This window comes from Laetiporus sulphureus (genome assembly GCF_001632365.1).
Source record: "Laetiporus sulphureus 93-53 unplaced genomic scaffold LAESUscaffold_6, whole genome shotgun sequence".
Classification (NCBI taxonomy): domain Eukaryota; kingdom Fungi; phylum Basidiomycota; class Agaricomycetes; order Polyporales; family Laetiporaceae; genus Laetiporus; species Laetiporus sulphureus.
The window spans coordinates 59207-70443 of record NW_024468515.1 but is presented as its reverse complement, the minus strand read 5'-3'; the positions used below and the strand labels follow the sequence as shown (position 1 = coordinate 70443).

General features: G+C 52.6%; 7 protein-coding genes across 7 annotated transcripts; 2 read left to right on the top strand and 5 right to left on the bottom strand.

Annotated features, from left to right (window-relative positions):
* Window positions 1–11: 11 nt before the first annotated feature.
* On the bottom strand, window positions 12–282 carry LAESUDRAFT_601438 (uncharacterized protein; the record flags this gene model as incomplete). The annotated part of the gene is made up of 2 exons (XM_040903062.1): window positions 12–134; window positions 187–282. Coding segments are annotated over 2 exons (219 nt in total), but the record flags the coding sequence as incomplete, so codon positions are not given.
* Window positions 283–801: 519 nt separating this feature from the next.
* On the bottom strand, window positions 802–2147 carry LAESUDRAFT_462280 (uncharacterized protein). Its single transcript, XM_040902567.1, has 3 exons — window positions 2082–2147; window positions 987–2023; window positions 802–934 (listed from the first exon to the last, which is right to left on the bottom strand). The coding sequence occupies exon 2, from the start codon at window positions 1858–1860 to the stop codon at window positions 1015–1017; it is 846 nt and encodes a 281-aa protein (XP_040767583.1). The 5' UTR covers window positions 1861–2023; window positions 2082–2147; the 3' UTR covers window positions 802–934; window positions 987–1014.
* Window positions 2148–2592: 445 nt separating this feature from the next.
* On the bottom strand, window positions 2593–3942 carry LAESUDRAFT_694303 (uncharacterized protein). Its single transcript, XM_040906191.1, has 4 exons — window positions 3806–3942; window positions 3549–3754; window positions 3127–3490; window positions 2593–3065 (listed from the first exon to the last, which is right to left on the bottom strand). Exons 1-4 carry the CDS (start codon window positions 3866–3868, stop codon window positions 2700–2702), a joined length of 999 nt encoding a protein of 332 aa, XP_040767582.1. The 5' UTR covers window positions 3869–3942; the 3' UTR covers window positions 2593–2699.
* A 425-nt stretch (window positions 3943–4367) lies between these two features.
* LAESUDRAFT_734930 (uncharacterized protein) lies at window positions 4368–4948 on the bottom strand (the record flags this gene model as incomplete). Its single annotated transcript, XM_040910552.1, has 4 exons — window positions 4368–4405; window positions 4462–4526; window positions 4597–4831; window positions 4900–4948. 4 exons carry the CDS (start codon window positions 4946–4948, stop codon window positions 4368–4370), a joined length of 387 nt encoding a protein of 128 aa, XP_040767581.1.
* Window positions 4949–5773: 825 nt separating this feature from the next.
* On the top strand, window positions 5774–7668 carry LAESUDRAFT_721993 (uncharacterized protein). Its single transcript, XM_040908111.1, has 6 exons — window positions 5774–5863; window positions 5911–6011; window positions 6070–6196; window positions 6249–6308; window positions 6362–7380; window positions 7450–7668. Exons 1-6 carry the CDS (start codon window positions 5855–5857, stop codon window positions 7493–7495), a joined length of 1362 nt encoding a protein of 453 aa, XP_040767580.1. The 5' UTR covers window positions 5774–5854; the 3' UTR covers window positions 7496–7668.
* On the bottom strand, window positions 7582–8575 carry LAESUDRAFT_721992 (uncharacterized protein). Its single transcript, XM_040908110.1, has 6 exons — window positions 8279–8575; window positions 8185–8205; window positions 8083–8135; window positions 7926–8029; window positions 7743–7877; window positions 7582–7681 (listed from the first exon to the last, which is right to left on the bottom strand). The coding sequence occupies exons 1-5, from the start codon at window positions 8325–8327 to the stop codon at window positions 7796–7798; spliced, it is 309 nt and encodes a 102-aa protein (XP_040767579.1). The 5' UTR covers window positions 8328–8575; the 3' UTR covers window positions 7582–7681; window positions 7743–7795.
* A 235-nt stretch (window positions 8576–8810) lies between these two features.
* On the top strand, window positions 8811–10883 carry LAESUDRAFT_645393 (MBOAT-domain-containing protein; the record flags this gene model as incomplete). Its single annotated transcript, XM_040903913.1, has 9 exons — window positions 8811–8882; window positions 8944–9616; window positions 9668–9935; window positions 9997–10184; window positions 10241–10274; window positions 10326–10356; window positions 10416–10606; window positions 10666–10687; window positions 10749–10883. The coding sequence occupies 9 exons, from the start codon at window positions 8811–8813 to the stop codon at window positions 10881–10883; spliced, it is 1614 nt and encodes a 537-aa protein (XP_040767578.1).
* Window positions 10884–11237: the final 354 nt, after the last annotated feature.

Genomic DNA, 11237 nt, shown 5'->3' with positions numbered 1-11237 from the left:
GACGGATTCCCTGAGACAGTCTGTACACTCTCGTAAATCTCCCGCCTTTGCAAGGATTCTTGTAGTTCTGCTTCTCGATGGCGCATCTTCTCTTTTCGCCGCTGATCGTCCCGCAATACACCCTGATACATGGTCTAGAACATGAATGTTGAATTTTGTCCTATATCGTACGTCTAGCATGCTCACCTCGCGTTCCTGCGATTGCAAGCGATGCACACCCCAGATTATAACAGTAGAAGTCACCAGGGAGGCCACCAGGGTCGCTTTGGCCAAACGAGACATGCACGGATGAGATTCCTCTTTGATCGAGCACTATGTTACTTGTTAGGTTCAGCAGAGGTCAAGTGTGAAGAGTACAGACGGAGTGAGTTGTAACGTAACTCGAAGACGTTGTGAGCTCGAGGATGTTGCTCGGATCGAGTCGGCTTTTGCCACTGAGATCGTCGATTCCAATTGGGCAAGCCAGCAACTAATCCCACACTGGCTCTGTGATACGAAATACTACCTGCCGAACATCCCTATATATGGAGATGAGAAAGTCGATTGGCCATGCGCGAAAACGATGAGGATGCCAGTAATAGTCGACAGTCGTTACGCCAACATATCTCGAGTTCGCTCGGGACCAACTATTTCGAGATGATAACGACACGAGACGTACTAGAGATTCGTAGGGTACGGCTTAACACGCTATGCCAAAAGCCACGTCACTAATGTGCTGGTATATGAGAGTGAAGCATGTAAGTAGGTAAGAACAGAGACAGAAGATCGACGATCCGTAGTACATGTGCACTGTAGATTACAACATCAGGAGATTCCAGATTACAACAATGACCGGAAGCATAGAGCATGAGGGAAGCATGAAAATTCGTTGGTATGCGAGATTTTTGGATGGCGAATGCGGTGCCACAAGGTAGGAGTGCGTAAGGTCGTAAGTCTGTAGAAGACATGCATCAATCGACCGCTCCAACGCTTTTCGGACGACGCACCATGACCAAGAGGCCAAAACACACCCAGCTAGTCAGATGAAAGACGACGCTTTCTCGGGCTCGCTTCGCTCGGCAGTGGAGGCGGCGGCATCAAGTCTGCTTGAGACATCTGACGACGGTGCTGACGAAGTCGCTTCTGGCATATCTTGCTCACGAAATTCAGCGCCTTCTCCTCGTCAACCTTGAGGATGGCATCCTCCGACATGACGGTCTCGCGAGACTGGGTGCTGCGGAGACTCAATGTCCGCTGGCGGCCATGAGTGGCGGGCGAGGGTGGAACTTGGAAGTCCCAATCGCTCATCTCGCTCGGCGACGAACAGCGCATGGACACGTCGCCGGCGTCATTCCCATCGGGATGATCCTCGCTGTGGTCTGGCTGCGGTGCAACAGTGCGACGCCTTTTGATGTTCCTTGACAGGGTCTCTGGGTCAATCCCGGCCCTCAAGTCGACGGTCACGGTATTCCTCCTCCTGTGGTTCGTCGGAAGTGGCTGATACTTGGACTTCGACTCCATCAACACGTCCGCGACGCGTTTCGCGAACGCGCTCAGATCGGGTGGCGGATCAGCGACGTGTTCATTCGAGCGCGGCTGTTGCTCATCGACGGCCATCGCGTCATCGTCGCGAACGGCGTCCGTCTTCTCTCGTGATGCAGAAGCTCGCGGTGGAGGAAAAGAGTAGTCGGTGAAGGATGAGGGATTTGCCTGCGCTTGGGCCTGTCGTAGGGGGATTGACGCCTCCGAGTACGCTCTGGTGCGCACGACAGGCGCGGAACTTTTGAAGATAAACTCTGGTGAGATAGAGCGATGATCACCAGAGGCTAAACAAGAGAAGAAGCTGGAAAGCCTGGCAAACTCGGCTGCCTTGTCCGTCATCCTGGAGATGCTGTACGAGCGTAGACGTCCGCAACGCAGGATGGGTTGCTCGTCGACGGGAGGAATTGGGCAGGAACTTGATGGGCTTTAAGCCTAGGTGGCCGATCAGCCACGTGCATTCTTTGTATTTCTGACGACGCTAAGCGACAAGCCACGCGCAGCGCTAAATACGATAAGTTTGATGGTCAATGATTGATGGCTTTCACAGCTGACCTACTCACTGCAGTAATCCCCGTTCATCTCCGTGTGAAGAGAGCGAAGTAGAAGGCTCAGGAGCAAAAAATGGCATCTCGGTTTATCGCGTACTATGTTGCGCACCGTTGCTCCGTCCTATCGTTAAGTTATCCCGGCATCCGGACTTCATATTGATCGCTTGATCGCGTAATATGAAACGCCTAGCGGCGCCACGAGGCTTGAAGCCGTCATGTTTCTCTTCTCTCAGCATACCGTAAGTGCCTGAATAGGCTTGAACGGACTCATGCACGGTACAAGGGTGAAACTCACAGCCGATGACATTCCAGAATTCACTGCTGAGCCTGAGCTAGCATTTCGCCCGATTGCTCTATGAGGAGCTACAATCATTCGACGTACAAGCGTCGATGGTCACCGAACCATGCTTCTAGATGCAGCGTCAGACCTGCGCTGCAGGGTCGATCGTGTAAGGTAATTTGGAGCTTCGCGCAGTCAGTAACGCAGCAACATCCCCGACATGAGCCGTGAGGGTCTGATCTGCTCATCATATTTACTGCTTCATTTGTAGGCATGTACATGGAGAAATCTTTGCATAGACAGCGTGTTTGAAGGGCAGTAGAAGTTGTCGAGACTGTAGTCCGCCATGTCTACCAAGGCGCCCTCCTTGCTTGGATGAATCCATCGATTCTTCGGATCCACAACGTAGTCACTCTCGCCCCCGCGTCATCTCCAGGTTGATCCTCAGCAAAGAAGGTATTCCAGGAGATCGTCTTAAGGAACGGCAGCGTCCTAGCTATGGAAACACTGGCGATCAGTTCCTTCTGCCTGACCGAGGAAGAGTGTCGCTCCAAACAGGCAGGGCAGGAATCAGGTCCGTAAGTCCCGACGAATTCTACGTTGAATTCATGCCAGTGGGAGAGATGTTCGTAGAGCAGGTCAAGATCAGAGAGAAAGATGCCTATGAAGAGATGTTCGAGACGTTTCAAAGGCTTGAGAGCCGTTGCGAAGGCCACCTGTGAGCATAGTCAATGCAAGCTGCGACAGTGGGAAGAGAATCAAGAGAGTCAAGTATACCGATAAGTCTTCAACAGAGCTATGACAGTCAGGAACGGGAGAATGATCAGAGCAACTGGAGGATTCTTCATAGCATAGCCAGCAGCAAGCTTCATCCAGCCGATCGGCGCAGGTCAGATCAAGCATCTCGAGAGCAGTGAATCGCGAAGCAATCAAAGCGAGCAAGTGGTGGTCAATACGCGGCAAGCATTTCAGCCTGAGTTCGGTGATATTAGACGTGAGGTGAGAGAAGATGAACGAGATCCGGTCGGATTGCGTGGCGAGGCCGTCGGAAGAAAAGTCAAGTTCGATGATTTGTAGTCTCTTGAAGCAGCCGAGCAACGAAGGTTGTACAGAGAGCGTCCCAGAGAAGCAATGCAAGGTCCTGTATGCGCATATATCTGCTTAGCCTAGCGCATATAGTCAGAGTCAGTGCAACTGACCGAACCCAATTGAACACGCCAGGTATCTGGCAGCATCGCGTCCAATGTGCGGCGGACTTCGCATGGAACTTTGCGAAGAATCGTTTGAGCACCAGCTGACGAAATTGGCGCGAGACAAGGGAGAGATTGGCGATTGACGAGAATGCATGGTTCGTCGCGAAACGGAACGCTACGAGTTCTTCGAGTACCTCGATGGGCAGTATGCACTAAAGACGAAACTAAGGGAGAGCAATCGATCTATCGCAGAGACTACGCACTTTGCGAGTTTGAAAGCGCCCAATATATCGTGATCGCTCTTCGAGACCGTCAGTCGAAGGCATGTCATCCAGAAACCCGGTCCGCAGACATATATTGAGCACGATGACCACGTCCTAGGAATGTGAGCCGAGAGACTGTTGGACGACTGCAGACACCAGGAAGCAGAAAAGCGGCAATCGGCATGACGGGAACTGGACTGGCACGTGCCCACGAGCGTCTAGACGCGCCCCTCCTGCTCGATCGTAGACGAGGCTGTACACAGACAACACAAGCGATATTTCGAAGTTCAGAAACGTACCCAGAGATGTATTGGTCGTTTTGCAGATACGGCAACCTAATGAAGACGACAGCACTGCGCATCTGAAGCAAGATGCACAGAGATTATATCCAAGGTACAACAGGATACAGGATATGCAGCATGTGGTCAGCAGCACGATATACGGCTGTGCCAAAGAGATGAGAAAGGGTAGCAATGAGGGTGGAATGGTCCGTTGAAAAAACAATAGCGAGATCCGATGCAATCGTACAACACGAGAAGGAAGTGTGAAAGGACGTTAGAGATCATAGCCGTGTTACGGCCTTGGCATCCAGCGGCATTCCTGCAAAAGCATCTCTCAGCACTCAATTTACCCTTTGCACTAGACAGCATACTCACCAGAGGGGTCAACACCGTTGGCAGCGAGAACCCGATTCTGCCGAATCAGCCTCGCCTGGTCGAAGCTGGATAAGCATATGATGAGAAGCACGGTGAGCAGACCGTCCCTCAGAAGGAACATATGCCAGAACTCACTTGACCCTCTCAGTGCGCATGATCTCCAACACCTCCTGAGTACCACGCTCATCTAGTCCAGCCCTTGAGTCCCCCTCTCGTATGTTCGCCTCGATGTCAAACGACGAGGAAGTGATCCCCGCGTCAGCTTGCTCAGCGAAAGTACGCAACGGTGTATAATGGCCAAGTCCGGGGAACATGGACTTGACCCGGTTAGGGACATAAGGGATGAGAGTGGCACGGTAACGAAACGTCACTAGGGGCGCATCCGTGAGTACAAATCTCAACGTCAAGGCAGAACACTCAAATGTGGGGGGTACGTACACATTACCAGTAATGCTGACAGGGCGAACACGGACAGCCAGAAGAGCATTTTGAATGTCGACTTATGTACGGCAAGTGGTCGCTGAAGGGTACGTTTTGCCGATGGAAGCATCGCAATCGGCTCTTGTGATACAGGAAGCGCCCGCGATCCCCATCAGGGCTTTCCGCACTCGCCGCTCAAGCGCTCGTTCACGTACGCAGGCCCGCCGAGGTTCCAAATTCCAACCCTTGGATAGTAGCTCTGTATACCGTTTTCTAGTCCACTTACATTGAGCGACTCTGCATTTCCCTTTCAACGTCAACGACAAAGATGCCTGAACCCCTTAAAGTGTGTCCGTTCCCTACTACGTGATGCGCGGTCGGAACCTTGACCCAGGTCTGTTAGAGGACAATTGAAATTCTTCTATGTTCCAGGCCCGCAGCGCGGCTCGAGCTTCTGACCCCCCCTGCGGAACGTGCGATGCATGTTTCACTGTTTTTAATAGAAGCAGGCAGACTTTGTTGGCGCAGTGTTTGCATGTTCTTGCGGCGAACAAGAATACAACACTCCAGATTGATTGTCATCAGCTCTGCTGTGATTAGTAGTCTCCGAAAGAGCTATGCACGTCCCCCTGCCAGTGTCTCGATATCGGATCATCGTTAGATTTTGAGTCGTTTAGATGCGGCTTTTTAGAGAAACCTCAGGCTAAGCCCCGTCAGGTGAACAACAGGTAACAACAGGCAGCATCGGTCAATAGGCTGATCATGGATGTTCATGGATGTTCATAGTGCGCCTGAGCCACTCGAGGCGAAGCGCCCGCTTTAATGCTATTTCCATTTGCGGCAGCGTCATTGTGGAGCACGTGGCGTGTGGCAACGCGGCTCAAGCGGGCTGCTTCACCGTGATCAAGTCCTCCACCTCCGGCATACTGTGCCTCCTGCTCGGTCCTTAGCATCATCTGTAGGGCTGCTTAACATGGATCAGGTATGGCCTATATGTGACCTCTATATAGTGCTGACTTTGTAGCACAGGAATCGTTCAGGAAGTTCCTCCAAACCCCCAAAGCAACTGGTTCGAATACATCGACTTCTCGCGGCTCTCTGCTCGCAGCCGCTGCCATTAAGTCAAAGCAGTGCGTGCTCTCGAAACACTATCCATGAAAGACATCCTCATTGACTCAAATCTGGCAGAAAGGCTGTAGAAGCTGGTCAGCCAGCGTTCAAGCCACGGACAGTCAAGAAGAAGCCCCAAGGGTTACAGCCATACCGTGACCGGGCCGCAGAACGACGGCTTGGGCTTGATGGCGACTATGCGCAGGCATGTCTCCCGTGCATGTTGGCTCAAGAAGGCGGGCTTACACTGATCACAGGTCGAAGCTCTCGCCGAGGACTTCGAGCGCAAGAATGCTGAGAACGCCGATCGCCAAGCTGTACGCATTCACTCGTTACAGACTAGTTGTGACGCTATAACTGAGGCACGCAGGTAGAAGAACAGCGGCGATATCTTGGTGGCGATAGCGATCACTCTGTCCTCGTCAAGGGCCTTGACTACGCGCTGTTCGAGCAGAATCGCGCACGAGTATCGGCGTCGGCTGCTGCAGAGGATGATTCATCGCTTGAGCAAGCCTACCTGGAGGCATCCGCCAGCGTACCTAAAAAGCGGACGCGTGAGGAGATTGTACTAGAGCTCAAAGCGAAGCGAGCAAAAGGAACGACAGCGAGTGAGGATACAGAGAAGAAAGTCGCGGCTTCTGATGCCAGCTTGGAGGAGGCAAAGAAGGCAGGTAAGTTCAGGCCGATAGGCTTCAAGTCCACAGGCGAGTTGAACGAGAAGTCAAGAAAGAAGAAAGTGAAGAGGACGGCAGTAAAAGAGAAGGATGATGGGACGAAGAAGAGAAAGGCGGATGTTCCCGACGCTGAGACACCGTCCATACCATCGACAGCAGCGCCAGAGGCCGGCCCTTCGGAATCCGCTCCTGCTCTTCCGCCTCCAGTAGCGAAGCCTGAGCATGAGCCGGAACCATTCGATGAAGACTTCAACATTTTTGCAGACGCGGGAGAGTACATAGGCGTGGAGATGGGCGACGATGATGAGAGTGAAGATGAAGCACAGAGCGACGAGAACGACAAGCATAATGATCAAACGAAAGAGCAGCCTCATTCCAGAGGTCAATGGTTCGCCATTGAAGAGGGCGAGCGTAGCCCCTCACTGACGGAGGTTCCTGTCGAGCCAAGTCCACTTGAAGCTACTCATCCAGAGCATGCACCTCCGCCTGCTGTTCTGTCTGATCATGAGGAAGGACAAGAGGAGGAAGAGCAGCAGCCGATGCGCTTGCAGCCGCTCGCATCTTCCGTGCTGCCGTCTATCAAGGAGCTCTTGGAGATGGACGCAGCCGCAGGCAAAGCAGGCAAACGGCGTGCAAAGAAGGAGAAGAACAAGGAAAAGCGAGGAGCAGGAGAAGGTAAAGTGGACAAGGAAAAGATTGAGAGGGATTACAAGCGGTGAGCTTCTAGCCAGATCTTGTTGGCGGCACTAAATCAATGGTGTGCTCATGCGCCTCATTCATCTAGTCTCAAGGCATATACGGACAAGAAGGCTGCTGCTGGTGGAGCTTGAATACCGCAGCAGCATATGGGGCTAGCCCACACAACATTAGACGTAGCCGTACGGACCTTCTCTTACCAGATGATCAAGGGTTGTATAGTCCGCCTTTGCCAATTTATCAATTGTATTTGAGAGATGGAGCGCATCGACTATACAAATGGGATACACGGTGCAACGGTGCCACGGGTCAACTGTAATCTGGCGGTTCCGTGTAGTGGGATGAGCGGTGGGCTGCAGTGGGTAAAGTCGTAAGACGTACACCGATATTATAGAAGTATCGTGTAATGTTTGTGACCCCACGTCGCATAGCCGTCACGATGTTGGACCGTTCAAGATCCCGGCGCGTTGCACGAAAGTTGCAAAGGACATCCGCGGGTCTTGTTCTTCTCCGGCACTGTTTACGCCATCAGCCAAGTGACGGAAGCGGACCAGATAGACGCACCGCCGCTTCATCTCACTACGCCATGTCACCTCTCTGAGTTCAGGCGTACGCACTGTTGCACCTACGATGCCTATGGCTAGAGCAGCGAGAGCTTCGAACACGATCTGCGATCGCGAAATAATCAGTCCGCACAGCGGACTTCCGCATGCGTACGTACATCCTGCGGCAAGGAACCTTCTGGCCTTCCAAGCGCTTTCAAATAAGAGAGGTCTGGCTGGACGTTAGACGGGCGGAGCTCGCGAACGTGAGGGGCACTGACGTTCATAGGTAGAAAATGCCGCTGTGTGAGGCGCCGCAAATCAAATCATCTGAGTAGTCGGGACTCGGGGGCCGAGTGGGTCGCGAAGACTAACCGTGCAAAACGACAATGATGGCAGCCACCAGCAGGAGATTTCCCAGCATTTTTCACAGAATACGAGTCCAATATGGTTCGAGCAGGGTGCCGGGTAAAACGCCTCTCGTTGTGCTCGCTGGTGTCGTGGGCGCTGAAGTCGAAAGGAGTGGTGGCCTGATGGCTGATGCGAGAGCGATTACGGGGACGTGCGTCCACGTGATCATGGCGCGTCGGTGGGGGCTCCCCTTTCGTGCCCCACCCAGTCTCATCGCAGTTATATGAGCGGTGCCGGTGAAGCGCAGCACTTACAGTCGCTCCCCTTTCCACGCACCTCCGACGTAGAGATGTCAGAACCTAAGTGAGCGGTCTGTCGGGCTTGTGAGAGCGCGCCTAATACACTCACGGGGTTTCTCCACGTCAGCGCTTCTCAAAACTCCCATGAAACGAAGCCTGCATTTGACCGCAACCAAAGCATCGCATTCCAGACACCCGAGGGCACTGTCCATGTATCCAAACCATTCCGCTCATCCAGAAATAACAAACTGCGCGCCATGATCACGTTTTCGCCTCGCAAGTCGCACTTCGACACTACTAATGAGAGATCGGGTAGAAATGAGTTTCGGGTGCGTCTGCTACGCCGGCCTTACGATAGCGAAATGCTGAAGTTAGGTGTGCTACGCCCAGGGATTCTTCACACTCTTTTGGATATCCATGTTCGTCTTTACCATCGACACCTACATGCACAGCATAGAGGAGCGCGGCTACCCGTTGGAAGGCGCATTCTTCAACCTGTTCTCTCGCGACGCCGTCACGCTTGCGCTTTCCGATGCTGCACTCATTCTCAGTACTGGCGTCTGCGTACCATTTGTCAAGGCGATCCAACATGGATGGATTCGGTACTACTGGATCGGCGTCGTCATCCAAAATCTCTGGCAGACCACTCTCCTCTTTCGCGCCATTAAGTGGACCTTCACTCGCCACTGGCCATGGGTCCAGTCCGGCTTCCTTACTTTGCATACTTTTGTGCTTGTCATGAAGATGCACTCGTACGTGACGACAAATGGCCAGCTGCATTGGGTAAATCAGCAGGCCGAGCGGGTGTACGCACAGCTCCGCCATGCCATCGCGGACGAGGGCTCGTGGGAGGACGCGCTCGCCGCGGCCAGCGCGAACAAGGCTAAGACCGACTTGCAGGAGAATGAGATCGACAAGGCTGCAGACGGCATTGTGAATGGCACTACGGTGACCCCTGATGGCGCGCGGACATCATATCTTGACGCAGATGTCGCACTCGCGCTGCGCAAGCGGCTCGCAGCAAATGGGCACTCAAATTCCATCGGCTTGCCAACGTCATCAGGTAGTACGACGCCCACCTCGCCAGACTTCCCGCCTGTGCGTCCCACGCAAGTTATCACGACCGGTACTCGCCTCATTCTGCCTTCGACCTCACCCATGGACGATGAGAGCTTCCCTCCGACGCCGTCACAGATCCTCGCGCATCACCCGAACCCGAAGATCGCAGAGCTCGCGCGCGAACATGCTGAGCTTGAGGCTGAGCTGACAAGCCCGGGCCCAGCCCATATTCGCTGGCCGGAGAATATCACGCTGAGAGACTTCGTGGTGTACATGTCTATCCCGACGTTGGTGTACGAGATGGAATACCCCCGAACAGACAGGTACGTGCCTGCATAGCGGCGAGCCGGATGCCATTGATAACCCAATTGTACATGCCGTCAGGATACGACCACTTTACGTATTTGAGAAAACTGTGGCAACGTTTGGCACGTTTGCGCTCCTGTACAGCGTCACGGAAAGCTTCATCATTCCTCTGACCCCTTCATCTTCCGATACTATCTGGCGTACCATATTGGACCTATCTTTGCCGTTTATGGTGGCATTCCTGCTCCTATTCTATCTCATCTTCGGTACGTTTTCTCCGGATATAAATGTCTCAGAACGCTGACCGGGTGTTTTGGATCAGAATGTATCTGCAATGGTTTTGCCGAGCTATCCTAGTAAGTGTGTCATCTACCTTGATAAGGTATAGCATGTTTAGCCTCTATTAGTTTCGCAGATCGCCGGTTCTATGATGATTGGGTCAGTAGCGTCTTGAATAGACTTTGGCTCCACGGACTGATGTTGTTGGTTGCTTCTAGTGGAACTCAACATCCTGGGACGAGTTCTCCCGCAAGTGGAACAGGCCAGTACATACGTTCCTACTCCGTCATGTATACGCGTCCACGATGAGCAGCTTCGGGCTGTCGAAGAACGGCGCGATGTTCTTTACGTTTGTTATCAGCGCCGGGGCCCACGAGCTTGTCATGACAATCGTCACAAAGAAGATTCGGTAAGACATTGCACCCAGAGACACGTACGATGATGACTGACGTTCGTTCTCACTATCAGAATGTACTTATTCATGCTACAGGTGTGGTTTACGCGTATGTTGGTCAGATGTTGTCCTCACGTTAATGACTTTATTCCTTTAGCTGTCACAACTCCCTATGATTGCTATCGGGCGACTGCCAGCGATCAAGCGAAATAAATTGCTGGGGAACGTTGTATTCTGGGCCGGACTGTTTGTTGGGCTGCCTCTGCTATGCGTTGCATATGTCGCATACTAAGCGGGCTTTGCGCTTCCCATCCCCAAGAGCTGACCCTTCATTGGATAATCAACATACTAGGCAAACCTGCACGACCCGTATCGCGATACCTCCGGCAACTAACTCAGGATTTCCTGGATCTTCTGGTGTGGACAAATAACTCTCTCTCGATCTAACGGATAGTATGGTTTATTTAATAATGTGCTCTTGCATCTATTGTACGATACAACGCGATCTCCTTGGTATATATAGTTTCTCGCCTTAGCTATATAAAAGCCGCTTGGGGCGTACGATCCTGCTGTCCACTGTGTAGAAAATATGTGCTGACTTGTATATGAGAGCCTGTGTATCACTGAACGATCTTCCTACTGGCAT